Here is a 27,005-nt window from a genome sequence, read left to right as displayed (position 1 = left end):
GAGGTTATTAATAGAGGTTAGTTATACTTTTTGATTGGATATATATTATAGGTTTATTAAAATGTTAGAGGATTTTATTTGGTTGCTTAATAAAGGTTAATTATATTTGATTTTATATTATAAATTGGACTAAAAAATAAAAGGGTGCAGTAACATTTCATAGGTAGATTTTTTAAGAATGCTTCCCTTTTGATAGTATAGATTAGTTCGCTTTTCTTGTTTTTCAAAAAGTATTTATCTTTTATATCATAATTTTGCTTCATTTCAAAAAGAAAATATTTATTTTCAAAACAACAACAAAATTCTTTTACTTATGAATCAGTAAAACTAAATTGGAAAATGGCTTGTATAATAACATTGTTGGACAAAAATTAAAGTAACTAATCAGTATTCTCTCTCTCTCTCTCTCTCTCTCTCTCTCTCTCTCTCTCTCTCTCTCTCTCTCTCTCTCTCTCTCTCTCTCTCTCTCTCTCTCTCTCTCTCTCTCTCTCTCTCTCTATCTCTCTCTCTCTCTCTCTCTCTCTCTCCATCTGAACCAACATGATATAGATAGATATTTTAAAAGTATTTGTGATGTTGCACCATATCACTGTGGTTTAGTCTAATCTAATTTCTTATTCATTCTAATCATGCATAAAGATAATCAACGATGTTCCAATGAATTGTTCTTCAAGTTGGTAAGCGTCTTGCTCACATTATTGAATCTCACACTCTTTTTTATTTACTAAGTATATAATCATGCATAGAGATAATAAACGATGTTCCAATGGGTTGATGTTCTAGCATTATAAGCGTCTCACTCAGGATAGCTTATCAACACTATCTATGTGTGGGAGTCTTGAAAGAGTGCATAGTGGTATATTGCTTTCGTGCCTACATCCAACACTCAATTTCAATCAATTTCTTTTGGAGCTAATGTAGTACATGATTTAACCCCCTCATTATGGTTAAGAGATAGCAAAAGTGGTATGTATTCTTTCTTTCTTTTTTTTTTTGTAACATGGTATGTATTCTTATTTATTCATATTTTTGACCAATTATTATGGTCAAGAAGTTCTACCGATATTATATGTAATATGTTTATTTACTTAAGGAAAAGCATTGTACTGATTATCTAGCCATCACGGAATGCCTAACATGTGTGGAAAAAGAAGAAGTGAACTTGCATGTTTTATCAAAACATATGTCATAGAAATTCATAACTATTCTTCTAAACTTAAAAATAAATTCTACCACAATATCCAATTGGTTTCCACATGAGTCAATATTGTTTCATAATCTTTAAATATCTCCGACAAGGGGATAACACTAAGAAACAAAAAAAAAAAGACTTTTCAATTTGTAGTGCTTTTTTTTAAACTATACATAGTTCATAAATCATCATCATTTTTGGACATAAATTATCAATTTGGCCATGTTCTTTCACATGAGATACACGCCAGCTAAGTTGCATATGCTTTTTATGTTAAGAACTTTGATTTTAGAAATAATAGTTGTTTTCATTGTGAGTGATAGTAATTTAATGGGTATAGTGGTCAAAATGTGGGCAAGCTTCTTCCTAGTTTCTTGAGGTATACGTGGAATTGGAAACACTCCTACAGGAGGACAGCCAAGATACATCATGTGGTTAATTGTCAGTAAGTTTCCTTATATGTCACACTATCTTAAATCACTTCGAAATCCAACTAGAGCAAGCCTATAAAATAACTAATTCTTAAAGATAGATATGAAATTTGGAAACTCTTACTGATTATTTTAGTTAGAGATCAAATTTTAAACATATAGTTTTAAAATTTTCTAACAAAAAAAAACTATAATCAATGATCATTCAAGCAAGTTGAAGGGGAAACGAGAATCTAAAAAATAGCTTATACGTCGAGGTTTTTAGCTTTGCATTTTTCTCATTTTTGGCTTCCGAGCTTTGCCTATATCTTTGTCAAGAAGCCCTATTTTTCTCAGATTTATCTGTTCTCTCTAACATTTGCAGAAATCGACTATGACGAGCTCATCATCAGTCGTTGCCAGGTTAGCTACTTAGTCTTCATCGACTTTGTCTTTTTCTGTATTATCTCTTTGGACTGATGATACACCACAATCCACAACACAAGGGAAAGATCAAAATAACCATCTCACCTGAACCAGACAAAGACGGTTTAACTCCGATAGCAGAATCTTTAGCCGTTGTGAAGAATATTCAAACATTATGAATGGTACCTGCTGAGGTTACATATAAAGCAAGTAATCTATTGATTCTTAGAATGTTTAAAAGACTTGCTTTCTTGAATTTTTGAGAGTCTAACTCTATCTTTAAACAAGGTTAAAAAAAACAAAAAAAAAAATCTCTGTGTTTTATAAATTCCCAAAACAAGTATTAAAGCCCATAATAACACGAATGTAAAGGGAGTGCTAGTAGGCAGTAGCCACCTTTTTGATTACCAAAAAGAAAAAAAGAAAAGCCCATAATAACTGTATCACATACGTGAACCCTCCTAACTCTAACGTGACGGCACAGGAGACGTGATCTACTTGTCAAGATGCGCTGCATCAATGAATCCTCTGACGATGAAGATCCAATTTTGAACGAAGAGTACGCTTTTCGCGAGCACAATGTAATAACAATATAAAATTTTCCCCTTTTAATTGATCAGCGTTAGAAAATTAGGATCTCCTTCTTAGATTTTTCTTACGTGGACACTGATTTCACACTTATATGCAATTAACTTTGGGTTTTTGGATATACGGCTTTTGCAGGAATTCGATGATCCAGTTCATTCAACGGATCTGCACAAATTTGAAAACAGCGAAACAGGTTACTTTCGTGACCTGGCTGACATTTATGCTAGATTTGGACTCCACTCCTACAATTCCCGCATGGTAAAACACTCCCTCCATTTTTTTTTTCTTTTTTGGTTTAATAAACCAATTTTGTTAAGGTTAATCATATAGTTATGAACATTTGTGTTTCACATTCTCTTATGCTGAAATTCCTAATACTTTATGGTGGTGGGGTTGAGACCATTTTCTTGATTAGTACATGTCCCGAGAATTTAAACTATTTCTTCTTCGTCTTAATATCGTGTGTCTTTCGATCATACAGGGCACCAACTTCCAGTTGTCAAGAGTAGACAAATATATTAACTATGGAGTTTTCAGTTATTCCTTAACCTTTGAGGCCACGAATCCGGCAGACGGTTCTTGTGTCACTTTCCAGGCGCGTGTTCTTAGAGATGACAATGTAAAAGGATCCTACTACAGAATAATGACCGAAGGTTGTAGGATCACACCTGAAATTCCAGGTCAGTTTAGTCTTCTGTGTCATGTGATGATTGCCTTTTCAGGATTTGTGGGTTGAGTAAATATATGATTCTTTACCTTGCCTTCTTTTTTTTTTTTAATTTAAAATAAGGTACTAGAGAAATAATACATCGATGGGAGTTCGATGCAGAAGTTTACAAAGACACTCTACCTGAGTGGTATTCGGATGATGTATTGTTGCTCTCCAATGACCAGTTTTATCAAGTGAGAGCAACTCGTTCTATCATATTTCTTCTTCCTCAACCCTTTTTTTTGCTTTATATGTTTATTTTGTTGTTTCGCAGGTGCAAGATTCAGACGTTCTTGAAAACGATTGGCTTAATTTGTATGCCGAAGTTGCAATGTACACGCTGAAGGAAAACGACATGTCCTTGTTCGAGTCTTGGCTGCCTCTGGAGATCAAGAAGGTCGTTGTGCAGACTTTTGAAGATGTGAAGTCAAATGAAAAGCTCAAAGCCGGGAATGCAATCTTCTACTTCAGTTTCAAGAACTTGAATGCTCCTCCCCATGGTCTGTGCCAGGATCACAGAGTCATCATAAGAAGAAGCACTGATGGGCTTCCAGGACACGTTTGTCTTGACTTCAAGTCTTGCACCGGTCATAATATTTTCAAGGCAAGTTCGGTCTGAGACATATATGTTTGCTGATCCTAAGTTAATAAGACGACTCTACTCAGTATCTATAAGCTATGTTTTCATGACTGAATAATCATCTCCTCTGTTTTTTTTCTTTTGTTTCAGTGTAATCCAGTACTTAATAACTTGTCCGTTATGTCTTTTAAGTTTGTTATTTGGTTTTCCTCAGTTTTTTTTTCTATACAAAAAGCGTTGAATAATTTTCTAATCTACTGAAATACTAAACCCTATTGCGGAGGAGTGTCTGATCGATGCGGAAAAGGTTAAGCTCCTCGAAACTCTAAGGACGAGCATAATGGATTCTACATAATCCTATAAAATATTTTTTCTTTGAAACACAAATCCTAACTTCTTTAAAATATAATTTCTTTGAACAATGTTTCATGAGTCATCACGAGTCTTGATGACGGATACAGTCACAATCTCGTTTCTATTTTGTAATCTTGCGGACGTATGTGATTATTTACGTACTGGTAAAACACATCAAGTTAGAAAGCATCCAACGTGCAAAGCAGAATGAATCACATATAAATAGTTAAATAATTGCTTCCATATATATAAATTAAGTTTTGAGTATTCTTGCATACATTTCCTAGTTTTTTTTAATACATTATACCCAGTTTTAGTCTATTTACTAATCATACCATCAAAGGTTACTAACTGAGACTGCTGAATTATTAATGGACTATGGTACTCTTCATTACTGTTTACTTTCAACTAAACTACAAAAATAATCTTCGCTTCTCTATTAGAAAGATGCTTCATGAGTCTTTCTTGATATATTCCGAACAGTCACAATCACACTTTGTGGGTTTTAGTATTGGCTGCGCATGTGATTGATGTAAAACACCAATTTCAATTACGGTTCCATTATGCTACTAGACCACTAAACTTTTGCGTTTATCAATAGAAATCGCATGTACAAAATACTGTAATGTACATTTTTAAAAGGTCTAACACTGAGATGTATATTAATTAATAATAACGCATTACTAGATTTTGATCTGCTTTTGTTTAATTTTTAGATAAAATTGCTAGTTGATATTAAATATTATTTTTTGAATTTTGATCTACATATTATGTCAAAAATAGATATTCAGTGTTTTCATATCCGACCGGATTCGCGGTTGAACCGGTAAATTTGGTGATCAGTGTATAATATGATTCAATATTAATAAAAACATTGTTAATTAAAAATCTGATAAAACCCGATAAAATCTAAAAACTTATCATTAATCTATGATCTAACCATAGTTGACCTATTAAAAACCCATAGAAAACTGATAATATTTATAAAATTAAAATTTTATATACTTTTAAATTGTACATAAAATTGAAAAAGCTATTAGATTTTTAATTTTTGAACTTTGATGAATTCATTTACTATTCGAAAAAATGAAGAAATGATATTAGAAAAATCAAAATTTATTCATATGACAATATTAATTTTTTTTTTCTTATTTATATTGTTTGAGAATGAGAACTAAGCTTTAAAATGTCAGAAATATTTCAAAATATAATTTATTATAGTTGCATTAAAAGGAATTTGATATGGAAGATCTCAATTAATACATAATTGACTGAGATATTTGTTTAGATTTATTTCTTTAAATCTTACCATATTTAAACTATATTTAAAGATATAAACATTACATGTTAGTTAAATTGTATAAGATATAGTTTTTAAAAATACTCTACCTAGGATCAAGTTAGGTCCATATTTCGTGTTACTGTTTTAATAGTATTGATTTTAGAATACTCACATGTGATATTCTATCGAAACTATATCTAAATAGTTTTGATCTTATATGTTAGTCCATAACTCATTTAAGTTAATGAGTTAGTGTTTTGACTTCTTTTTTTTTTTTGAACTACAGTTAAAGAGTTAGTGTTCATGTTACAAATCTTCAAGATCCTAACAATTATTTTTTACTTTACTCAAATAGTTAACAAAATATAGTTTATTTCTATATTTGTATTAATCAACTAATTATTAACAATTATATATATTATTGGGTTTAATCTATTTTATATCATATTTACTTGATAATATTTTATATTTTAAATTTATTTTTATCAAAATTTTACTGTATTTTGACAATTTTTTGCTTTTTTTTTGCTTTTCTCATATTTTTTTCAAAACTAGTGAAGATTTACGTATATTATGGACCTGATGATAATCATTGTAGTATTTTTTCAAATCTCTCAAAAACATATTCTGTATATGATTAATATATAGAAGGTATATAACACCACAGTGATGTAACCAACGCAACAATCAACCAATATAAAAATTAGCCTTTTCAAATCTATACTATACTAAAAGGGGGATATAAGCTATGGAGAGGGTGTCCACATAGGATAGAAAAATCAACCAATCAGAGAATCCAAAATTGCCATGTCATCTTATTTATTTTTCGTAAAAAATAAAAAAACAATGCAAAGGGGAGAATCGAACCGGGGTTAGTATGATATATATATATGACATTTACCACTAAGCCATTGAAACTTTCTTGGACACATATACAAGAACCACTAAGTATATAATCACAAATTCTTATGTACATTTACAATAATATGAATTCAACTTTCAAGATTCCGATACTTTGTTTTGTAAAAAAAAAATAAGTAAGTGACTAAGCTAATATATTCTTAGAAAGTGTGAGAACGTTGACAAATATGAAAAAACATAGATTTTTGTTTTCGTGACAAAGTTAAGAATTTTGTAAAAGTAAGTTTAACATATAAATTTTCGTGACAAATATGAAAAAGCATAGATTTTTGTAAAATTTTGACAAAACAACTCATAACATACTTCTTTAATGTCTTAATAAAATATTATTTAAGGGTGCAATAATTAAATATATTAATTCAATAAATTTTGTAATTTATAGACAAAACAATAACACAACAAATTTTGAAACATTTGTTTAACCTATCGATTTTTTTTCATGAGAATCCAACTAAACAAGATAAAAAAATAATTAGATTTACAAATATTTAATTACCATTTTATTCAATTTTGATTAATTTCAAATTGTCATAATGTATCTTTTTGAAGTTACAAATATGAATATATACTATACTAAAAGGGGGATATAAGCTATGGAGAGGGTGTCCACATAGGATAGAAAAATCAACCAATCAGAGAATCCAAAATTGCCATGTCATCTCATTTATTTTTCGTAAAAAATAAAAAAACAATGCAAAGGTGAGAATCGAACCCGGGTTTCTATGATATATATATAGGACATTTACCACTAAGCCATTGAAACTTTCTTGGACACATATACAAGAACCACTAAGTATATAATCACAAATTCTTATGTACATTTACAATAATATGAATTCAACTTTCAAGACTCCGATACTTTGTTTTGTAAAAAAAAAATAAGTAAGTGACTAAGCTAATATATTCTTAGAAAGTGTGAGAACGTTGACAAATATGAAAAAACATAGATTTTTGTTTTCGTGACAAAGTTAAGAATTTTGTAAAAGTAAGTTTAACATATAAATTTTCGTGACAAATATGAAAAAGCATAGATTTTTGTAAAATTTTGACAAAACAACTCATAACATACTTCTTTAATGTCTTAATAAAATATTATTTAAGGGTGCAATAATTAAATATATTAATTCAATAAATTTTGTAATTTATAGACAAAACAATAACACAACAAATTTTGAAACATTTGTTTAACCTATCGATTTTTTTTCATGAGAATCCAACTAAACAAGATGAAAAAATAATTAGATTTACAAATATTTAATTACCATTTTATTCAATTTTGATTAATTTCAAATTGTCATAATGTATCTATTTGAAGTTACAAATATGAATCTATACTATACTAAAAGGGGGATATAAGCCATGGAGAGGGTGTCCACATAGGATAGAAAAATCAACCAATCAGAGAATCCAAAATTGCCATGTCATCTCATTTATTTTTCGTAAAAAATAAAAAAACAATGCAAAGGTGAGAATCAAACCCGGGTTAGTATGATATATATATATAGGACATTTACCACTAAGCCATTGAAACTTTCTTGGACACATATACAAGAACCACTAAGTATATAATCACAAACTCTTATGTACATTTACAATAATATGAATTCAACTTTCAAAACTCCGATACTTTGTTTTGTAAAAAAAAAATAAGTAAGTGACTAAGCTAATATATTCTTAGAAAGCGTGAGAACGTTGACAAATATGAAAAAACATAGATTTTTGTTTTCGTGACAAAGTTAAGAATTTTGTAAAAGTAAGTTTAACATATAAATTTTCGTGACAAATATGAAAAAGCATAGATTTTTGTAAAATTTTGACAAAACAACTCATAACATACTTCTTTAATGTCTTAATAAAATATTATTTAATGGTGCAATAATTAAATATATTAATTCAATAAATTTTGTAATTTATAGACAAAACAATAACACAACAAATTTTGAAACATTTGTTTAACCTATCGATTTTTTTTCATGAGAATCCAACTAAACAAGATAAAAAAATAATTAGATTTACAAATATTTAATTACCATTTTATTCAATTTTGATTAATTTCAAATTGTCATAATGTATCTTTTTGAAGTTACAAATATGAAAAAGCATAGATTTTTGTACAATTTGACAAAACAACTCAAAACATATTTTTCTAATGTCTTAATAAAATATTATTTAAGGATGCAATATTTAAATATATTAATTCAATAAATTTTATAATTTATAGACAAAACATTACCACAACAAATTTTCAAACATTTGTTTAACCAATCGATTTTTTTTTCATGAGAATCCAACTAAACAATTAGATTTACAAATATTTAATTACCATTTTATTCAATTTTGATTCATTTTAAATTGTAATAATGTATCTTTTTGAAGTTACAAAAAAATAATGTTCTTTCTTTATTACACTAGCATTATATATAGATTCTATATACACAAAATAAATATAATATAACAACATAAGCTTGCTTTCCCCGATTCATATGAAAACTTTTTAAGTTATCCACCAAAGCAAATTAATTAAATCAATGAAATTGTTAAAATACAGCAAATTAATATATAATTTTATTTTAAATTAAATTATTTAAAAAATGTATTTTCGTTAAAACAAAATAATAAATAAGTAAAACTGATTTGATGGTAATTTTTATGATATATATATATATATATATATATATCAATTCTGTGAAAGAAATAGAAGCTTAATATGAAAAAAAATATTAAATACAAAAACCTCTAAAAATTAACAAAAAAACTAATAAATTAAACTATGATATCACTTAAAAGCTTCTTAGACCATATTAATAAAATATTTAAGCGATAATTAGACAAATTTGATTTTTTTTCCAGCAAAAAGTTTATTATTAATTAGCATCAGTTATTTCAAGATGTTTAAGAAATGGTGGACAAAAAAATAGGATAGACATTAATGCTAACTATGAATAGTACTTTGTGATGCAGACTTAGATAACATATCTGCACATCCATTTTCAGTCATTTTTGATGCCTAAATTCAATTTCTTCAGAGTAGTTATTCCACAAGTAGATCGTATGAGATATTGTTTTGATATGTAGATTTGTTTTTTCAATGTTAAGAAGATTGATAACTGTAAAAATGTCTCCTTCGTTTATGATATGTCTATAACCGAGTCTCCAATATGAGACAAGTTTGTTTAAAAAGTAAATAATTTTATTTTTCTTATATTATATAATCAATATATATTATTTACTGATAATAAATAAATATAGTTATTCATCTATCACAAATATCTATGCAAATATGTGAACCAAGTACAACAATCAAACAACATAATGATTTTCACACAAGAAAATTTAAAAAATATATTTATGTTATGTAGTCATATTTTATATTTTTTAAATAATGTAATACAATATTATACATTATTTTTTAGAATTGAGAAATACATATATCAGTTAGACAAATTAAGCGATAATTAGACAAATTTGATTTTTATTTTGTGAGCAAAAAGTTTATTATTAATTAGCATTACTTATTTCAAGATATTTAAGAAATGATGGACAAAAAAATAGGATGGACATAAATGATATATGAACTATAAATAGTTTTTTGTAAAGCTGACTTAGATAACACATATGCACATCCATTTCCAGTCCTTTTTGATACAAAGAGCAGTTATTCCACAAAGAGATCGTATGAGATATTCAGTTTGTTTCTTGATTGTTAAGAATTGTTGTAAAAATGTTTCATTCGAATATGATATGTCTATACCGAGTCCCCAACATGAGACAAGTTTGTTAAAAAGTAAATAATTCTATTTTTCTTATATTATATAATAAATATATATTATTTACTGATAATAAAAATATAGTTATTCATCTATCACAATATCTATGCAAATATGTGAATTAAGTACAACAATCAAACAACATAATGATTTCACAAAGAAAATATAAAAATATATTTATGTTATGTAGTCTTATTTTTATTCTTTAAATAATATAATACAATATTATACATTATTTTTTAGAATTAAGAAATACATATAATATCTTATCCGCGCGTAGCGCGGTTAAAAAATCTAGTAAACTACTAATAGCTTTTGTGGCTAGAGGAGGAGGCACAGAGTTCAATAATATCGTTCAAGCAGTTTTGGTGGAGAAGAAATATGTCTTGGTTATTAGTCACGAGAAGACGAAGAGGATGATTTTAAAGAAGTTATCCAATGGCAACGGCCTTTATCTTATTAAATAAAATATTACGAAAAAATGTAAGGGAAAACTATAACCCAGTAGAGCAATTACAATTACTACAATATTGAAGGATAATGATATCAACTTTAATAATTACTAGATTTCCACCCGCACAACCGTGCGGGTATATATTTTCATATTTATATATATAGATATTTGTTTTACATAATTATTATATATTTTTAATGTTACTCACATATTTAAATGTTTATATAATTATACCAAATATAATAATTTTATAGTTTTCATAGTAAATTAAAATCATCACATATATATGTTGCTTATTATATATTTGTCTTATTGAATTTGTGTTTGATTACTAAACTAAAATTTTTAATGCATGAAACAACATGTATGAAAACAATTTTGTATTTAATTTATTATAATCATGATCCGTAATTCAAATCGCTAGATTTTTTTAGTAATTTTTTTAATGTTTATTAATTTGATATAAGAAATTACTGTATTTTAAAAAGTTTAAGATAAGTTAAATTTTTATACATGTATTATATAGTTTACTAATATTAACCCAATCTACCAACATATTATATTTTTAGCATCAATATTTTATATTTATGAAAGTAAAATATGTTAACTTATCAATTTAAAATAATTTTATCATATTTTGTTCAATATAAAATTTTTATTTTAAAATGATAGATATTATTATAAAATTGATAAAATAGGATATAATTTTATTCTTTTAGTAACATTCCATTACTAATTACAAAATTAGTTGAAAATATTTATATTCAATTTATGACAATTAAGATCTTATTATAATCTTTTTCAAGAAATTTGTTAGAATTTTAATTTTTTTTTAAAAAAATTAAAAGATATAAAAGATATTATGATTAAAGTAGTTAAAAATATTATGTATATTAGCATTAGTGATATACATTTAATATAAAATTTAAATGATGGTCCAAATAAAAATATCACTCATCAAAAAATCATGATTTTTTATTTGATTAGAAAATAAATTTGAAAAAATTAAAATAAAAATAAATATAAATATTTATTTCTAACAAAATCTTTTAAAATTATAGTAAATGTATTTGTGAATTAATTAATTTCATTTTATTTAAATTTTCGTTTATAAACCAAAACTATATTTAATTTTAATTTCTAATTATATTTTATGATAATTTAAATTAAAACTAACTAATTTTTGAAAGTAAATTTAAAAAGATTTAAAAAGATTTTAAAAAGATTTTGTTAGAACATTTTAAATATATTCATTTGTATTTCAAATAAAAAGATAAAGATATTTAAAGATATAATAATGAATTTATGTTAAATATGATATTTTTTAGAAATAGTCCAAACTAAAAAAATCACACATGAAAAGAAGTCATGACTTCTATTTTAATATATAAGACTAGATCTCGACCCGCACAACCGTGCGTGTTTTTGTTTTCATTTATTTTTATATAAATATTTGGTTTTCAATTATAAATTGATATATATATATATATATTGTGTGTGTGTCTATTAATTTTTAAAACATAATAAGTTTTACTGTACATTTTTTATTGAATAGATTGTTTCAAACTTTAACATGTATTTGTATCTTCTTCTATATATATTTTCGGATTATTATTTTATTATTAAAATCATAACTATATATATAAAGATTAGTAAAATATTGTTTTATTGTCATATTCAAAGACATTGTAACATTTCACAAATTTAAAAAGTTTTTAAAAAATTAAACTTTTCGCTTTATAGATTTATATTATCTAGTAAATAATTAAACATTTAGTTTTTGTTTAATTTTTAAAATAAACTATATAGTTTAAATTTGTTTTCATTGGTTTATGGTAGTAAAGATTAATCATTGTTAGATAATATATTTTTTGTTATTTAAAAAATATTTATAATTTTAAAAGTTAACATCAAAAAATATTTAAATATTTAGCATATAAAGGTATAATATACAACATTAAATTATATTTATTTAATTTATACTATCTATAAATCTAATAGATAATCTATTGTTTAAATCTAATTATTGATAGCCCAATAAAAATTTTCGGTAGGCCCAAAATTTAAATGATAAAATTATATATTAAATTTAACATGACTTTCTAGGAATAGATCCATTAGATCTATTTTTTTAAAAATTACACATGAATCAAAGTTGTGACTTCTGTATTAATATATAAGATATATAATGTTTATTTTCTTATTGGGTTCATATAATAAATAGTCATACCTTTTAATTAATGGTACTGCCACTGCAGTGATTTTAATGGTACCAGTAAGTGTGCAATTTCAAAGAAAAAGAGTAAAAGATTGATGTATACAATTTGACTATATACATAAAATACATGAAACTACTTTTATCTGGATTTATTAAAACAAGTATTCTATACTGGAATTGCAAAGATCTCCAAAGTTTTATCTATCATACTATTTGCATTCAGAGAAGAAGAGAATATTTATTACGCCCACAAGCAAATTTTTAGAAAATATGGTAGTACCTAGAGACTAGCTAAATATGGTGTCACTAAGGTCTGAAACTTGTATCATTACATAAACATAATGTTTCATTTTGTTAAAGAGGAAGAAGAAAGCGAGGAGGATGCTACGCTCATTGTGGCTACTTTCTCTTCATCATCTTCCAAGACGAACAATGACTCTGTATTCCTACAGATGCCATGAACTAGAACAACGGGCAAACCAGCCAAAACCCCGAGCAGAATACCACCGGTTACGTTGGTTAATAGAATAATACAGAGCGTGAGGACCAACAAAGTCAGCACCAAAGCAGAGTCATCGATCACACTGCCAAATATCACCAGTGGTTCGTTATCCCGAGAGTAGACATATAGCCATGCGATGATCAAGACAACGAAGACTGAGAGGTGGACAGGCTGCCAAAGCATGCTGATGAAGATAGCAACAAAGAAGATGACAAGATAATTGGTTCGGAAGATCATGATGTTGGTTTTGATTCGTTCTGTGGCAACAGTGAATGAGGTAGGAAGGCTAAGGGAGCTCCACTGGACAAGTTCAAGCCATGGTCTCCGAGAGCTAAGGCCTAACGAGATCAACCCTTTTGCTCGTCCCAACATGTTCTGGTTCGAGGAGGCATTTGCTTGGGATGGTATAGTGCCATACGTTGTCATGTTCTTTCACAAACGGCAAAATAAGACGAGAAGAGAGAAACGGAGAATATAACCAAAGGAACCTATATGAAGACAAGACTGTCAAGAGATAATAAATCTGAGGTTCTTAGATCCTCTCTCTCATTTGGAATGTTTTTATTTCAGGACATCAGAAGAGAGGCAGATACCAATGCACTAATAATGGAAAGGAGAGAGAGAGAGAGAGATTCAAAGGAATGGATGGAAACCCTTAAACTTATCATAGCAAAAACGTTAATGTTATAACAAGATTGTCATTACATGAATTTCAAGAACCATATTCTTAAAAGAGTTGCTAAACCTTATTGTCTACAACAAAGCATATATCAGCCAGAAACGTAGAAGACATTTAAACAACTCAAAGTACGGGCAACACAAGCATTCTACAGAAAAACACAAAGTTGTTTTGTATATATACCAGCGAAGCTCAGCACCCTCACTGGCTGCTGCTAGCATCAGAAGCAATAGCTTCACCACGATAAACCCTCCATGGTCCTCGATAGTACAATGGCTTCATCAGAGGCACCGTTTTGCCTGGGTGCTCTTCCCAAAACTTCTCCTGTTTATATAATAATATCAGTGGAGTAACCATAAGCATACAGCAGAACAAGAAGCATAACTTTAGTCTTGTAATTGATTCACATCAAACAGTGTAAGAAAGGTTTCAACTTTATCCCATAATCTCGATCAACACCAAGGAAAGGTTTCAACTTTATGCCATTTCTAACCCTAGAATCGATAACACTGGCGAAGCTTACCTTGTAAAGCTGCTCTGTAACCGCAGCCCCGATGACGCCGGTGTAAAAGGCGGCGACGTAGATAGTAATCAAAGCTGTGAAGGTTTTGGGTCGACGGTAAGGCTCGATCATCTCCCAGACAGCGAACCTCTCGAACTTGTTGTACTTATAGTCTGCGTATTTCCTCCATAGCGTGCTCCATATTCCTTGGGATTGCATCTCTCAAACCTTTAATCGTTTTCGCGGCGGCGCGTGAATCTGGAAACAGACACAGATTAAAAAAAAAGACTTTAATCGTTAAAATATTTATCAAACAGTCCTCATAGTCCTATTACGTTTAGGTTTTGGCCCCTTGACTTATCTTTACTTCCACTTGAGTCTTGAGCTCTGACTTTGTTAGTTCTTTTTTTTTCACCGAAAGATTATAGGGAAATCTGTTTTTTTAGAGCAAAAAAATGGTAACTATGTCCCTTTAGACTAATCTATACTACTTTATGTTCTATTAGACTAATTTTTTCCAAAATGGCAGTAATGCCCTTAAAATTGTAATTTTTTTAAAAAGAAAAATATTGAGTTCGACAAGCGGGATCGATCGATCCCACTTTACAAGTTACAATGGATCGATCGATCCCGGTCATTATTCAGAACAAAAAAAAACGCGAAATATATACTGATCGACCTGGTCCATTTCATTCGATCGGCGAAGGTCGATTCCTTACAGATCGACCGATCTGTAAGGATAGATAGATCGATCCCGTGCCCATGAAAGAATCCCAAATCGATTTTTTTGGTTTTGTATGATTATATCCGGGTTGATTCCCACTTGATTTGAACCGACCAAGCATGATTTCTACTCTTTAAGCTCGATTTCTCTGGGACGAAACCCATAATTTCCCATTCACGAACAAAGGGGAGAAAATCAAATTCTCACCCAAGTTCATTAACCCTAACTCACTCAATTCTCTGATTTGGACGATTATTTGGCCTAACTCATACGATTTCGTGAGCTTTTTACGAATCTATCACTCTTTAGTTCGTTCTGCAAAGGTATGAAATCTATCTCCACTTCTTTTTAGAGTTTGAAAATAGAAAGGTAAAAGGTCAATTTTTTGTCGCTTTTTTTGTTCTTTTTTCGTTTTTTTTTTTTTTAAATCGATTTTTAAAAAAATATAAAAGTGAATATTCTCAAATATTTTGTTTCCATATTTTTAGGAACTGATTTCTTATCCGTAGAATACGACTAATATGTAGAAATCAGTTTCTACAGTTTTTTAGAATTATAGTAATGTTTAGAATTTGATTTCTACATGTTTTAGATTTATAGTAAATCTGTAGAAGTCGGTTTCTACATGTTTTAGAATTAGATTAATTTGTAGATTTCGATTTCTAAGAATTTTAGAATGGTAGGTTAAGCGCGGAATATGTATTCTACATATTTGTAGAATACTCCTATTTACGTAGATCACGTATTCTAAACATTGTAGATTCAATGAAAAAAATAGATTTTGTTTTCTACTTCGTAGAATGTCATTTCTACTTTTTTTAGAACATAATCTGAAATTTATAATTTTAACTTTTTTATAACTGAAAAATATACCATTAAGTTCATATAGGTATTTTAACAAATGTTACTATTTTCCAAATTTTTTTTGTTTGTAAAACTATTTATTAAAATTATTTTCATAAATATTAAAGGGTATTATAGGAAAATATGACACAAAATATAGATTAGTCTAAAGGGACATAGTTATATTGAAAGATCAAAAGAGCAGAGCAAAGATTACACAAACTACATACTTTGTAAGTATATAATAATATAAATTGAAAATTTTGTACTCATTGTCTTATATTAAACCTCACACATGCATCATACATCAATAAGCTTTGCCTTGGTAGCAAATTATAAAGCAGTTAGTTAAGATACATGTGCGATTTGTCTATTCGCAAAAGTATCATAACATGCTTCGGGAAGGATTCTTTTATACCAACACAATGACAGATTTACAGAATAGTAAGCTCAGTGTTTGCTTGAGCAACCATAGATTGTTGCAGTGATAAATCTACAAATGTGACATTTCAACTTGATCCAGCTGGTTTGGCTGCATTCGTCTGCACGGATAGAGATACCAAGGTAAACCCTTCAGGTCCCTTGGCTGGACTGATGCTGCAACGATCTGTGTTGTGCAGTCTGATGGCATCTTTTATCTTCTGGAACTGAAAGAAGAAAAAAAATCAAAGAAGAGAATGTCAAATAGTACTCAGAGACAAACCAACTGCGTTCAAGAGGTTCTGATCCACTGAATCAGCAAAAGCTTAAGGGAGTCACAATCAAGCTACAAATTATAATATTTGGGGTAGATCGTATCAAAGCAAGAAGCCAACGCAGTTCTATAAGTGTGAAGTGAAAGTGGTTTATGCTAGACCACAGTCACGGAAAAGGTGAAACTGAACAGCTAGTGTATGGTTATTTACCTTGGCAAGAGAACATGAGAAGGACTCAAGCTGGCCATCAGCTCCACGGTAAAAGTGGAAATAAGGAAGCACTTTGACGTTCAAACTCTTGCACATTGGTTTATTCTCATCAAAGTTTACTTTGAGGAACAATATATCCGGATGTTCCACCGCTGTCTTGCAAAGCTGGAAAGGTAATACAGCAAACAAGAAAATAATTGAAGTTATTATTATAGCTTCATCGAACAGAAAAGTCATAGAGTAACATGACACTTACCTTAGGGAACAATGCTCTACAAGAAGCGCACCAAGTTCCATAAAACTCTACAATGACTAGTCTCTCCCCCGCTTCGCTCAAAGCCTTCAAGAACTCTTCGGTTGAATGAATGTCAACCATGTTCGGTCCAGCATTCCTCTCCCACCATTTCGGTGGCTCTGTCTCCGCCACAGTCTCATCTACCTAAACCACAAACACACTCAAATTATAGCGGAAAGCATCACACTATTAAACTTGTACTTATCCAAAGCATCAACCTTTCCTAAACTTATGAGCAGCTCAAGAACATAACTTAGCTCCTAACAAACTGCTAGAGTTGTCTAAAAATCAAAACAATGAGCTAAGATTCCCTAAAGTTCATGTTTTGAGGCTCCAAAGTCAATCAGTTTCGAAAAGGGTATATGAATTACGGAGAGAATGTGCTAAAAGACAACAAAGTTGTTACCTTGACGCGAACCAACTTGCTCTTGGATCGTTTAAGAGGGATGTGGCTTGCGAGACCAGAAGACGGGTAATGAGCAGACGAGCACGATGGAGAAGACGACGATAGAAGACGCAATCTCTTGTCGGAATTCAGATTCGGAGGTGAGCAAGGTTTCAGAGAGTTGAGAGTGGTTGCAAAGGAGGAAGAGACGCGGATGGCCTGAACCGACGTCGTTGATAATCTCACAACTCCAGCCATCTAAATTCACCAGCACAGAGAGAGAAGAGAGAGTGAGATTGTTCTTAGCTCCGAGAGATCCCTCCAGAGAGAAAAGGAGATTTCTCTAAAGAAGATCAGAGAAACTTGTCTGGTTCAGATTCTCGTGATATTTTCTCTCAATCATCATGTTCAAAATAATACATAGACGCGATTTCAACATTAAATTGGCGTTTTACCGCCGTTATTTACTTGGCGGCGATATGTTGTTGCGTTAGCGTTGAAAAAAAGTGTAAACGCGTTTTTGTTTCGTCATCCCTGTACTATCGTGTTTTAACACGGAACACAGAACACAGTAATGGACGGTTTGATGGTATACCCACAAAAAAAAACAGTTCGGTTTAGTTTTAAACTTTTAATTCAATTCACGATTGATCAAGCGATTACAAAAACATGTTAATGACCGGTTCAGCATCCAACTCAAAGCACTTTGTTTCTGTGGTGGAAAGTACAAAGTTTCCAATCTTGGCATCAATTTGTCTAAAACAAGTTCTGACAATTACAGACTCCAAAATATCTTGTTAAAATCGTACAAACCAACTTAATAAAACGCATTAAATGTCTAACAAATCAATTTGCGTTTACGCTGGATGTCTTTTATTGAAATGAACTTACATTTCCTCTGCTTACGCCCTAGGCAACAGAACGTTTGAAGGGAACCCTTCAGAACCATTGTTCGGTGCACCCTTGAGTCCAAGAATGGTACTAATGAGATTATATATCTCAACATTCTCAAAAGAAGGCACTTTCTTCCCCTTTGCAAACATAGGACCGTGCCCCATGAATATAGTCCTCATCGAAAAGAAAGCATTATCATACCCATGAGCTCCACCACACTCTTTCGCCTTACTCCTCTTCTGCACAACCTTGAACCCTTCACCAACCATTCCTATAATAGGCGGGATCCTATCACTCTCTACATAATGCAGCCTGCTAGGCAAATCCTCTTTAAGATAAACCTTCAAGTACTCTCCATTCTCCACTTTCCCTGACCCCAATCCTTGGTTCATCTTACCCACAACATCAGCTGGATCATGACCTTTAGGAGGTTTAATCACCAGCATAGGAGTGTAGTAATGAACCCAGCTGGCAGGAATATCGATCCAAGAAGCTAAATCATCGAGAACAATCACTTTCTTGTCACAAGTCCCAGCCATCCCATGATCACCAACCATAATCATAGTCACATCCTCGAACACCCCTCTCTTCTCCAACCCATCTATCAACCTACCAATCAACCTATCGACGTTAACAACAGCTTCAGTGATCCGAGGATCATCAGGGCCAACCTGGTGACCCTGATGATCCGGATCCTCGAAGTAAAGCGTCATAAAACTAGGAATCTCATTACTAGGCAAATCGAAGTAGTGCAATATAGTATCAACCCTATCGTCAAAAGGAACAGAACCGTTGTAAACTTGACATAAGCCTTTAGGACAGTCCCAAGCCCCTTTGTGTACTTCAGAGCCAGGCCAGAAGTAAGTAGCTGCCTTTAAACCTTGGTTTACTACTGTTTCCCATAACGGCTCGCCTAGCCACCACTCCGGCTCGTGGCTAGCCATTGTGAAGACTTCCCCTGTTACTGGATCGACGAACCTGTTGTTGATGATGCCGTGGTGAGCTGGGTAGAGGCCTGTGACGATGGAGTAGTGGTTGGGGAAGGTTAGGGTTGGGTAAACCGGGATTAAACCGGTTTCGGCTTCGGTTCCGTTGGCGATGAGGCGGTGGATGTTGGGGAGGTTGGTCTTGTGTTGGTACCCGAAGCGGAAGCCGTCTGAGGAGATGAGGAGGACGACGGGCTTGTGGAGTTTGTTGAGGGGGCGGGCGATGGATCTGTGGAAAGGTTGGGACTTTGAGACTTGGTTTAGTGCAACGACGGCGTTTTGGGAGGAGGAGAAGAAGAGGAAAGCGAAGGCGGAGGCGGCGGAGAGAGCGATGCAGGTGATGATGAGGAGAGATGTGAAGATGAAGCAGCTTGAGATGGTTTTAGTTGAAGAATCTGAATCTGTGGAGTCTATGTTGTTGTTGTGGAGAAGTGCGATTGATTGGCTTGGTGGGTCTTCTTGGTCTTCTTCTGGTGTTGGCATCGCTTTGGGTTTTTTGGAAGATAATGTGTCGCCGGAGATCATTGCTTCTATCTTCTACTTAACTGATTTTTTTTTTTTTTTTTGTAACACTTAACTTAACTGATCTGGTCGATGTTTCTTATGGAAACTCAGAAAGTTGCAAACTTTGATAAGACAGAGTGTGTCTGAATAATTTAAAGTCCGACTCGGAGAGAGAAGACCAAACGTGACATCTTCGTGGGTTGCTTAAACTTTGAGTATTGATTGGTCTTTGGACTCGTGGGCTTGGAGTGACTTGTACTTTCCGTTTTACACGGATCCAATATTCTTATTGACGCTTGTGAATCTGCCACGTTTCTCCGGTAATAAGAGTCTCCCAGTTGATTAGTCAAAAGAGAATGAAAGAGTAGTCTCGTCTCCGCAAGTTTTGCTTTATTGAATGGTTTAGTGGTGGTTCAGGATGCCATCACTCTGATATCTAAGTATGGTAAAGGTCGCTCTCTAATCAATTATCTCTCTTTGTGAAGTGTTTTTTAGTATCTCGCCTTTCTGATTCAGGTACATGCATCTAAATGTTTCTCCCCAAATATTATAGGTTACATTAGGGATGTTATAACTTATAACGTTATTAATCATTCGGAAAACAAAGCTATTATATTATTTCATCAATAACGTTAGAGCAGCATTAACGGAAAAGCATGGGGTGCTTAGTTTTTTTTGTAATTAAAAAAAAAGAAAAATCACAATTACCTTAAGCAGCGGAGCTTAATTAAGAGGAAGAAGCACCGGCTCTTGATACACTTGATTGTAATTACCTTATGTCTTCATTGATGTTTTAATATGCTCTGTCTCGTCATTTATATGGGTTCTAGCCTCAGTTTGTTAAGACTTCACTTGATTGTGTACTATTCTGCTCTGGTTTATAGTTCTTAGGTTCAATTTTCAGGAGAATGCAATAACTTTGTGGTGTCTCCAGCCCATTGAAGTTTTAATTTGTTATGTCATGTAACTTTTGCGGGTTTTAAGTTGAATTTGTTCTTGTAAACTTCAGGAGATTAGCTTCCACAGAAGGTTATTCGACCTCCACAGTTTGTCATCCAGAACCAGTATGAGTTCTTCGTCCAGCGTATGGGAGGCCCTCCTCTGTATTCTCAAAGGAAAGGTTAAGTCTTTTTTACATTTTGGATTCTTCTTCCTTTACTATAATCTGGTGAATGCCTTCAAATGTTTGTTTGGTTCTAGCTGTTCTTTTAATGTTCATGGCACTTTAATCAGTTCTGCATTAACATAATTTTCAGGCTGCGATTGGACTATGGCTAGCCGCAATGATCCCTTACAGATTGCAACTTCCTAACTGTTTTGTATATTGGTGAGTGAGATTCTTTAGAAAGATTGAGAATTTGAGTTTATAAGATTTTTTTTTCCTAAGGGGTGATGCATTTTGTATGTGTGAAGGGTTTGTGGGAGCTCACACAATGCCGGTTCTGTATGAGAAATATGAAGATGAAGTTGATGGTTTTGTTGATTCTCTGCTCATGAAGTTTCACAGTCACTATAAGAAGATGGATACTGGCTTTCTCAGTCGAATTCCAAGTGGAAGGTTTGGGTTCAAAAAGCATGACTAAATCAACTTGTTTCTCTGTGGATGAAAGTTATGTGTAGCTTGGTTTACTCTTGAACGTCTTCTTCTTGGTTTACTCTCATAAGATTTTTCAAACAATGTTGGCTTACTTTCTGATGATGGCAATAGATTTTACAAACCAAAGTGTTTCTTAATTTTTTTTTGATCTTTTAATATGTTTTATATAATAAATAAATTTTATCTTAAATAAAACAATGTTTAATTTTTTTTAAGAACCCCTAAATAAGATACTTGTATTGGAGGACAAAATTTAGAAGTTACCTAAAAAAAGTGTTTAACACCCATTTATTATTAAAAAAGTGATTAAATACCCCATTAGGGATGCTAGGGTTAATGATGCTCTTACAACTTTAAACCTAGAATAGTAGAATTTGACGTTGTCGACCGCGATAGCAGGTGATTAGCATTAATTAACGTCGATAACAGCAAAACGAAAATGGATCACGTGAGATAGTCAAATGTACTTAGATTAAGACTGATATATAATCAATAGACCACATTTTCCACGTTAGTGTTAATTATTATATCTTATTAAACCTAGAATAGTAGAATTTGACGTTGTCGACCGCGATAGCAGGTGATTAGCATTAATTAACGTCGATAACAGCAAAACGAAAATGGATCACGTGAGATAGTCAAATGTACTTAGATTAAGACTGATATATAATCAATAGACCATATTTTCCGCGCCGGTCTTGTCTCCGGGGGGTGAAGGCTCACACAGTCTTGCGTCGCCGGCTCTAGCGGTTCTAAAAGGTGGTCTTGTTGTTGGATCGGGGTTATGAGGTTTGTGGCTTGCGACTCTCTTAAGGCGGATGAGATCTTGATGAGGTCGATGAAGCTCTCCGCAGAGAGGTCAGAAAGTTGAAGGAAAGTGGTTTCGGTGGAGGCTCTGCGGGTTTGAGCTCCGGCGTAACGAGGGTTTCGGTGGCTGGTTCCGGCGGCTTCTCGAAGCGGTGACGGGTCAAGTCGAGCAAAGGAGACGCGTGTAGCGCTGATGTAAAATTCTAACACGTGTCCCCGCTCCTTCACGCGTGGGCCAAAAGAGAGACGTCCGGCCCGTCTAGGTGTGGCTTGGTTTGGTTGGGCTGTAGGCCCGATTAGGTTTGGTCGATCTTTGCCCTGCTGTTGTGGGCTTATGCTTTGTAATATGTGTTTGGGCTTAGTACCCTTCTTTTTAATAAAAAATATCCTTGGCGGAAAAAAAAAAATAGTAATTTAAGCCGACACGTACCATTGAAAGCTGGTTATACAGCTAACTTATATTTTCAAACTTTCAGTGTATTAATGTACAATGGTCATAAGCCAAGTAGTCAGAAAATGTCCACTTGTAAATAAACTATCATTTTCGTTGATATTCTAAAGAGATCCAATAAATCTAGGATATTCTAGAGTATGTATATATCTCATTGGTAACAGCAGTGCATTTAGGGACTTTAAATACAACAAACTTTCACCAAATACATATAGCCAAGTCGTCGGTGCTAGCTAATGATTTTGCGACAACCAAATCAAATCCATACTAAATATATTTTGATTTAAAAATACAACAAACTTTTACAAATATTTAGTTTAGTTCGATTTACAGTTTGATTTCAGTATACCTATAACCATAAAATCCAAATTGAGACAAAAGTTATCTTAAAGTTTCAATACAACAAGTTATGTGTTGTTATTCATCAATTTATCAGAGACTAATGTTATTTGAGGTCAACTTATGTCTAAATACAACAATTTATGTTTTGTTATTCATCAATTTATCATGTTCTCTGAGTCATGTTGCTCTCGGTGAGTATTATCCAGAATAACATTTGACCTCTTCTCTTATTCATTTGCCGATACATTGATATATGAACTAAAACAGTAGAACACATCAGAACCTAGGAAGAAACTGACGCTATTATTAAGCTTCATTTTACTTGCATTGTTTCTCCAGTGGGCATGAGAAGGCTACGAGTAAACAATGAAGAACCATTGTTTGGAGCTGGTCGGAGTCCAAGAATCTCTGCAACGACATTGTAGATCTGAACATTCTCAAACGACGGCACTTTCTTTCCTCTCCTAAACCTAGGACCATGTCCAATAAAGATAGATCTCATAGAGAAGAACATGTTGTCGTATCCATGATCTCCGAAACACTCTTGAACGTTTGTTCTGTTCTGTCTAACCATGAGACCCTCTCCGACCATTCCTATAATCGGAGGAATCCGAGAACTGTCGGAATAATGCAGCCTTTCCGGTAACTTCTCCTTCAAGTAAACTTGCAAAAACTCACCGTTCTCTACTTTCCCTGACCTCAAAGCTTCGTTCATCTTCGCCACGACTTCAGCGTTCTTCTCACCAGGATTCTTGACATCTTTGCCCCACCGTGGATTCATCACTAGTACGGGACTATAATCTTGAATCCACTCTGCTGGTATCTTGATCCAATCCGCTAAATCATCAATGTAAATCACTTTTTTGTCACAGTTAGTAACCATTCCGTGATCACCAAGCAAGATCACATGAACATCACTAAACACCTTCCTCTTCTTCAAACCCTTGATGACTCTACTGATCATTTTATCGATCTTTGCGACTGCTTCAGTGACACGAGGATCGTCAGGGCCATATTCATGACCCTGTACGTCCGTTTCTTCAAGATACAGCGCCATGAAATCAGGGACCTCGCTCTGTGGAAGATCGAAGTAGCTCAAGATCGTATCAACTCTTTCTTCTAACGGAACCGAAGCATTGTAAGGAGCTTTACAAAACCCTTTAGGACAGGTCCACGAGCCTTTGTGAACGTCAGCGCCTGGCCAAAAGTAAGTGGCGGCCTTGAGACCTTGGTTCGTTGCGGTTACCCACAACGGCTCGCCTAACCACCACTTCGGGTCTAGGTTTCTTTTGAAGAGTTCTCCGGTTACTGGATCGGTGAACTTGTTCATTATTATACCGTGATAAGCAGGGTAGAGACCGGTGGCGATTGAGTTATGGTTTGGGAACGTCATGGATGGGAAAACCGGGATTAAACCGGTTTTAGCTTCGGTTCCTCGAGAAATGAGGAGATCAATGTTTGGAGTGTCCGTCTTGTATTGGTAACCGAACCGGAAACCGTCGCTGGAGATTAGTAGAACCACCGGTTTAGTGAGTTTCTTGGAGTGGTGGGGTTTCCCGGTGTGTGACGATGGAAAACCCGAATCATTGGCAGTGGCAGCTACGATGAGGAAGGTGAGAAAAAGAAAGCTTAGAGATAACTTGCACAAGGGGTAACCGGAAAAGCTGTACCGGGCTGGGTTAGTTTCCGCCATTGAGCGAGAAAGGTTTAATGGTGGTTGAGCTCAACAACGTTCATGTTACTTTTATAGCCGGAACTTTCCTTTTCCTTTGTATATAATAAGCTCTCGTTTAGTTTTTTCTTTAACCTAAACTATTGCTAACATAAGAAAAGATCCACTGTATTTTCTATTTAGTCAAAAAGAAAAGAAAAGATCCACTGTTTTATTTATTAACTTTTATAACGATCTAAAACTGAATAAAAATATACCACTTGTAATTTGATATATGCGTTATAAGCATGCAAGTAAATCTGTCCGGTAGAACCGTAAGTTGTAAGCGAAGAGCTCGATAAATAAAGTATAAAACTGTAAATTAAACACACACTAGATTTTGTTTCTTCTAATATTTTAACAATCAACGAAAGCCTGTTCAAGAAAAATAAAAAAAATTTAACAATCAAGAACCCGACAATAGATGTTGTGAGTCTGACATGTGACGGATTTTTTTTTTGGGGTTAATTTGGAAGCTCTGGGCCTAGACGTCTAGAACTATATATTTTCCACAACGAGAATCAAATTCGTATCCTCCTAGAAATCTGCGTTTTTAACTTATATGGATTCAACCACTATCTATATTTTTTTCTAAACCACTAATTCGATTTCACGTGGAGAGCATGTCCATCGGGGCTCCTTACGTAGGGGTACTTAAAAAAAAGAAAAGAAAAATAAATCAAAATTGAAAAGAAAACAGAGGACCGCTACTTAAATTGGTATTTTTGGGTTTGGTAAGGATCCCTACGTGGCGCGCTACTACTGGACCACACCTTAATGTGTCTCTCTCCTGCGTCAGTCTTTCTCCCCCGAAATCAGTTTTGTTTCTCTTCATCTTCGAAAGGCGATCTCTCGCGACTGCTTCCGTCTCCGTCAATTCGCCGTCGATTCTCCGTCTCTCCATCTCTCCATCGTTTCTTTCCCATGCGCTGAGGCGATGATGAAGATCAGAAGATAGAAGAAAGTTCTTCACAGGAATCAGCTTCAAGAGAAACCAAGGATCCATGAAAGGATCAAAGTCATACAAGCGGCGAGATAAGTACGAAAATCCCTTTCTCTATAGGAAAATAACTTGTAAAATTAATTTTGAAGATGATGATTTAGTGAATCTTTTGCATGTTGTGAATCTTGTAAAAATAACTTGCGAATCATTAAAAAAATGGAGTCTTTTGCATGATGATGATGATGGGATCCTTGGTTGATTTGAACTACTGATGATGGTTAAACTTCGTTAGACAGTTGAAAAAATGGAGTCTTTTGCATTGAAACAGAGTTGGTTTGGTTGAATTTAACAAGTAATGATCATGAGATTATTGTTTCTTTTGGTTGATTCTAACTTGTGTTGATGGTTAAGCTTCGCTAGACTGTTTAAAAAATGGAGTCTTTGGTATTGGAACAAGTGATGATGATGAGATTATTGTTTTTGTTATCGTATTGTTAGATAGAAACATAGTCCACATTTGTATTGTTGTGGTTTTAGTTTTCGTTTATTTTTTTACAGAGAAAAGCTTTTAATTTTACTTTCTTTGTTGGTTGTGTGATGGTTGAGGATGCGCGTGGAAGAAAGGCAACAGATTCATGGTCACCAACGTGCTGCATAGTAAAGGAACTTGTGTTTCCTTTATAAGTTGTGTTTCCTCCGAGTGTACAAGAACATTTCTCTTATAACATTTTAAAAAAAAATTCCTTTGCTTCTTTTCTTTCGAGTGTAGAAGAACAAGTTTAAAGCTCTTTTATTTGTTTTAAAAAATATTATTTTTTAAGTACTCCAATGAGTTCTACCAATGGAGGATGAAAAAATTAAATAGATTCATAGAGGTTCTAAACCTTTCAAATCACTAAATAAAACATTAATTTAATTCTAAGTACCCATTAGGGGTCCTAATGGATGGAGATGGTCTTATAGTCTTAAAAAACGTAGTATAAACTTTTGCTTATAAACTTTTGCTTTTAACCGCATTATGTATAAACTTCTAT

General features: G+C 32.5%; 6 protein-coding genes across 6 annotated transcripts; 1 reads left to right on the top strand and 5 right to left on the bottom strand.

Moving 5' to 3' along the window:
• The first annotated feature begins 510 nt into the window (after positions 1-510).
• On the top strand, positions 511-4,152 carry LOC103853439 (UPF0725 protein At4g29550). The gene is made up of 5 exons (XM_009130349.3): positions 511-2,609; positions 2,752-2,874; positions 3,098-3,296; positions 3,407-3,519; positions 3,600-4,152. Exons 1-5 carry the CDS (start codon positions 2,535-2,537, stop codon positions 3,942-3,944), a joined length of 855 nt encoding a protein of 284 aa, XP_009128597.1. The 5' UTR covers positions 511-2,534; the 3' UTR covers positions 3,945-4,152.
• Positions 4,153-12,672: 8,520 nt separating this feature from the next.
• LOC103853430 (PRA1 family protein C) lies at positions 12,673-13,885 on the bottom strand. Its single transcript, XM_009130344.3, has one exon. It carries the CDS (start codon positions 13,827-13,829, stop codon positions 13,248-13,250), a length of 582 nt encoding a protein of 193 aa, XP_009128592.1. The 5' UTR covers positions 13,830-13,885; the 3' UTR covers positions 12,673-13,247.
• A 160-nt stretch (positions 13,886-14,045) lies between these two features.
• LOC103853422 (uncharacterized protein At4g29660) lies at positions 14,046-14,868 on the bottom strand. The gene is made up of 2 exons (XM_009130336.3): positions 14,606-14,868; positions 14,046-14,406 (listed from the first exon to the last, which is right to left on the bottom strand). The coding sequence occupies exons 1-2, from the start codon at positions 14,801-14,803 to the stop codon at positions 14,284-14,286; spliced, it is 321 nt and encodes a 106-aa protein (XP_009128584.1). The 5' UTR covers positions 14,804-14,868; the 3' UTR covers positions 14,046-14,283.
• Positions 14,869-16,378: 1,510 nt separating this feature from the next.
• On the bottom strand, positions 16,379-18,157 carry LOC103853413 (thioredoxin-like 2-2, chloroplastic). The gene is made up of 4 exons (XM_009130328.3): positions 17,758-18,157; positions 17,313-17,495; positions 17,057-17,221; positions 16,379-16,798 (listed from the first exon to the last, which is right to left on the bottom strand). Exons 1-4 carry the CDS (start codon positions 17,992-17,994, stop codon positions 16,661-16,663), a joined length of 723 nt encoding a protein of 240 aa, XP_009128576.1. The 5' UTR covers positions 17,995-18,157; the 3' UTR covers positions 16,379-16,660.
• A 262-nt stretch (positions 18,158-18,419) lies between these two features.
• Positions 18,420-20,563, bottom strand: LOC103853404 (ectonucleotide pyrophosphatase/phosphodiesterase family member 1). Its single transcript, XM_033272778.1, has 2 exons — positions 20,204-20,563; positions 18,420-20,166 (listed from the first exon to the last, which is right to left on the bottom strand). Exon 2 carries the CDS (start codon positions 20,139-20,141, stop codon positions 18,639-18,641), a length of 1,503 nt encoding a protein of 500 aa, XP_033128669.1. The 5' UTR covers positions 20,142-20,166; positions 20,204-20,563; the 3' UTR covers positions 18,420-18,638.
• A 2,773-nt stretch (positions 20,564-23,336) lies between these two features.
• Positions 23,337-26,858, bottom strand: LOC103853385 (venom phosphodiesterase 2-like). Its single transcript, XM_009130305.2, has one exon. The coding sequence runs from the start codon at positions 25,008-25,010 to the stop codon at positions 23,631-23,633; it is 1,380 nt and encodes a 459-aa protein (XP_009128553.1). The 5' UTR covers positions 25,011-26,858; the 3' UTR covers positions 23,337-23,630.
• Positions 26,859-27,005: the final 147 nt, after the last annotated feature.

Source organism: Brassica rapa, chromosome A01 (genome assembly GCF_000309985.2).
Source record: "Brassica rapa cultivar Chiifu-401-42 chromosome A01, CAAS_Brap_v3.01, whole genome shotgun sequence".
Lineage (NCBI taxonomy): Eukaryota > Viridiplantae > Streptophyta > Magnoliopsida > Brassicales > Brassicaceae > Brassica > Brassica rapa.
This window is presented reverse-complemented; position numbering and strand designations above follow the sequence as displayed.

Excerpts from the sequence above, each read along its gene's own strand:
- LOC103853439 (XM_009130349.3), top strand. The coding sequence starts at position 2,535 with ATGCGCTGCATCAATGAATCCTCTGACGATGAAGATCCAATTTTGAAC. Across the intron at positions 2,875-3,097 it reads ACTCCTACAATTCCCGCATG|GGCACCAACTTCCAGTTGTC; the intron begins GTAAAACACTCC and ends TCGATCATACAG. Across the intron at positions 3,297-3,406 it reads GATCACACCTGAAATTCCAG|GTACTAGAGAAATAATACAT; the intron begins GTCAGTTTAGTC and ends ATTTAAAATAAG.
- LOC103853430 (XM_009130344.3), bottom strand. The coding sequence starts at position 13,829 with ATGACAACGTATGGCACTATACCATCCCAAGCAAATGCCTCCTCGAAC.
- LOC103853422 (XM_009130336.3), bottom strand. The coding sequence starts at position 14,803 with ATGCAATCCCAAGGAATATGGAGCACGCTATGGAGGAAATACGCAGAC. Across the intron at positions 14,407-14,605 it reads TTACAGAGCAGCTTTACAAG|GAGAAGTTTTGGGAAGAGCA; the intron begins GTAAGCTTCGCC and ends TTATATAAACAG.
- LOC103853413 (XM_009130328.3), bottom strand. The coding sequence starts at position 17,994 with ATGGCTGGAGTTGTGAGATTATCAACGACGTCGGTTCAGGCCATCCGC. Across the intron at positions 17,496-17,757 it reads GCAAGTTGGTTCGCGTCAAG|GTAGATGAGACTGTGGCGGA; the intron begins GTAACAACTTTG and ends TTTGTGGTTTAG. Across the intron at positions 16,799-17,056 it reads TCTCATGTTCTCTTGCCAAG|TTCCAGAAGATAAAAGATGC; the intron begins GTAAATAACCAT and ends TTCTTCTTTCAG.
- LOC103853404 (XM_033272778.1), bottom strand. The coding sequence starts at position 20,141 with ATGATCTCCGGCGACACATTATCTTCCAAAAAACCCAAAGCGATGCCA.
- LOC103853385 (XM_009130305.2), bottom strand. The coding sequence starts at position 25,010 with ATGGCGGAAACTAACCCAGCCCGGTACAGCTTTTCCGGTTACCCCTTG.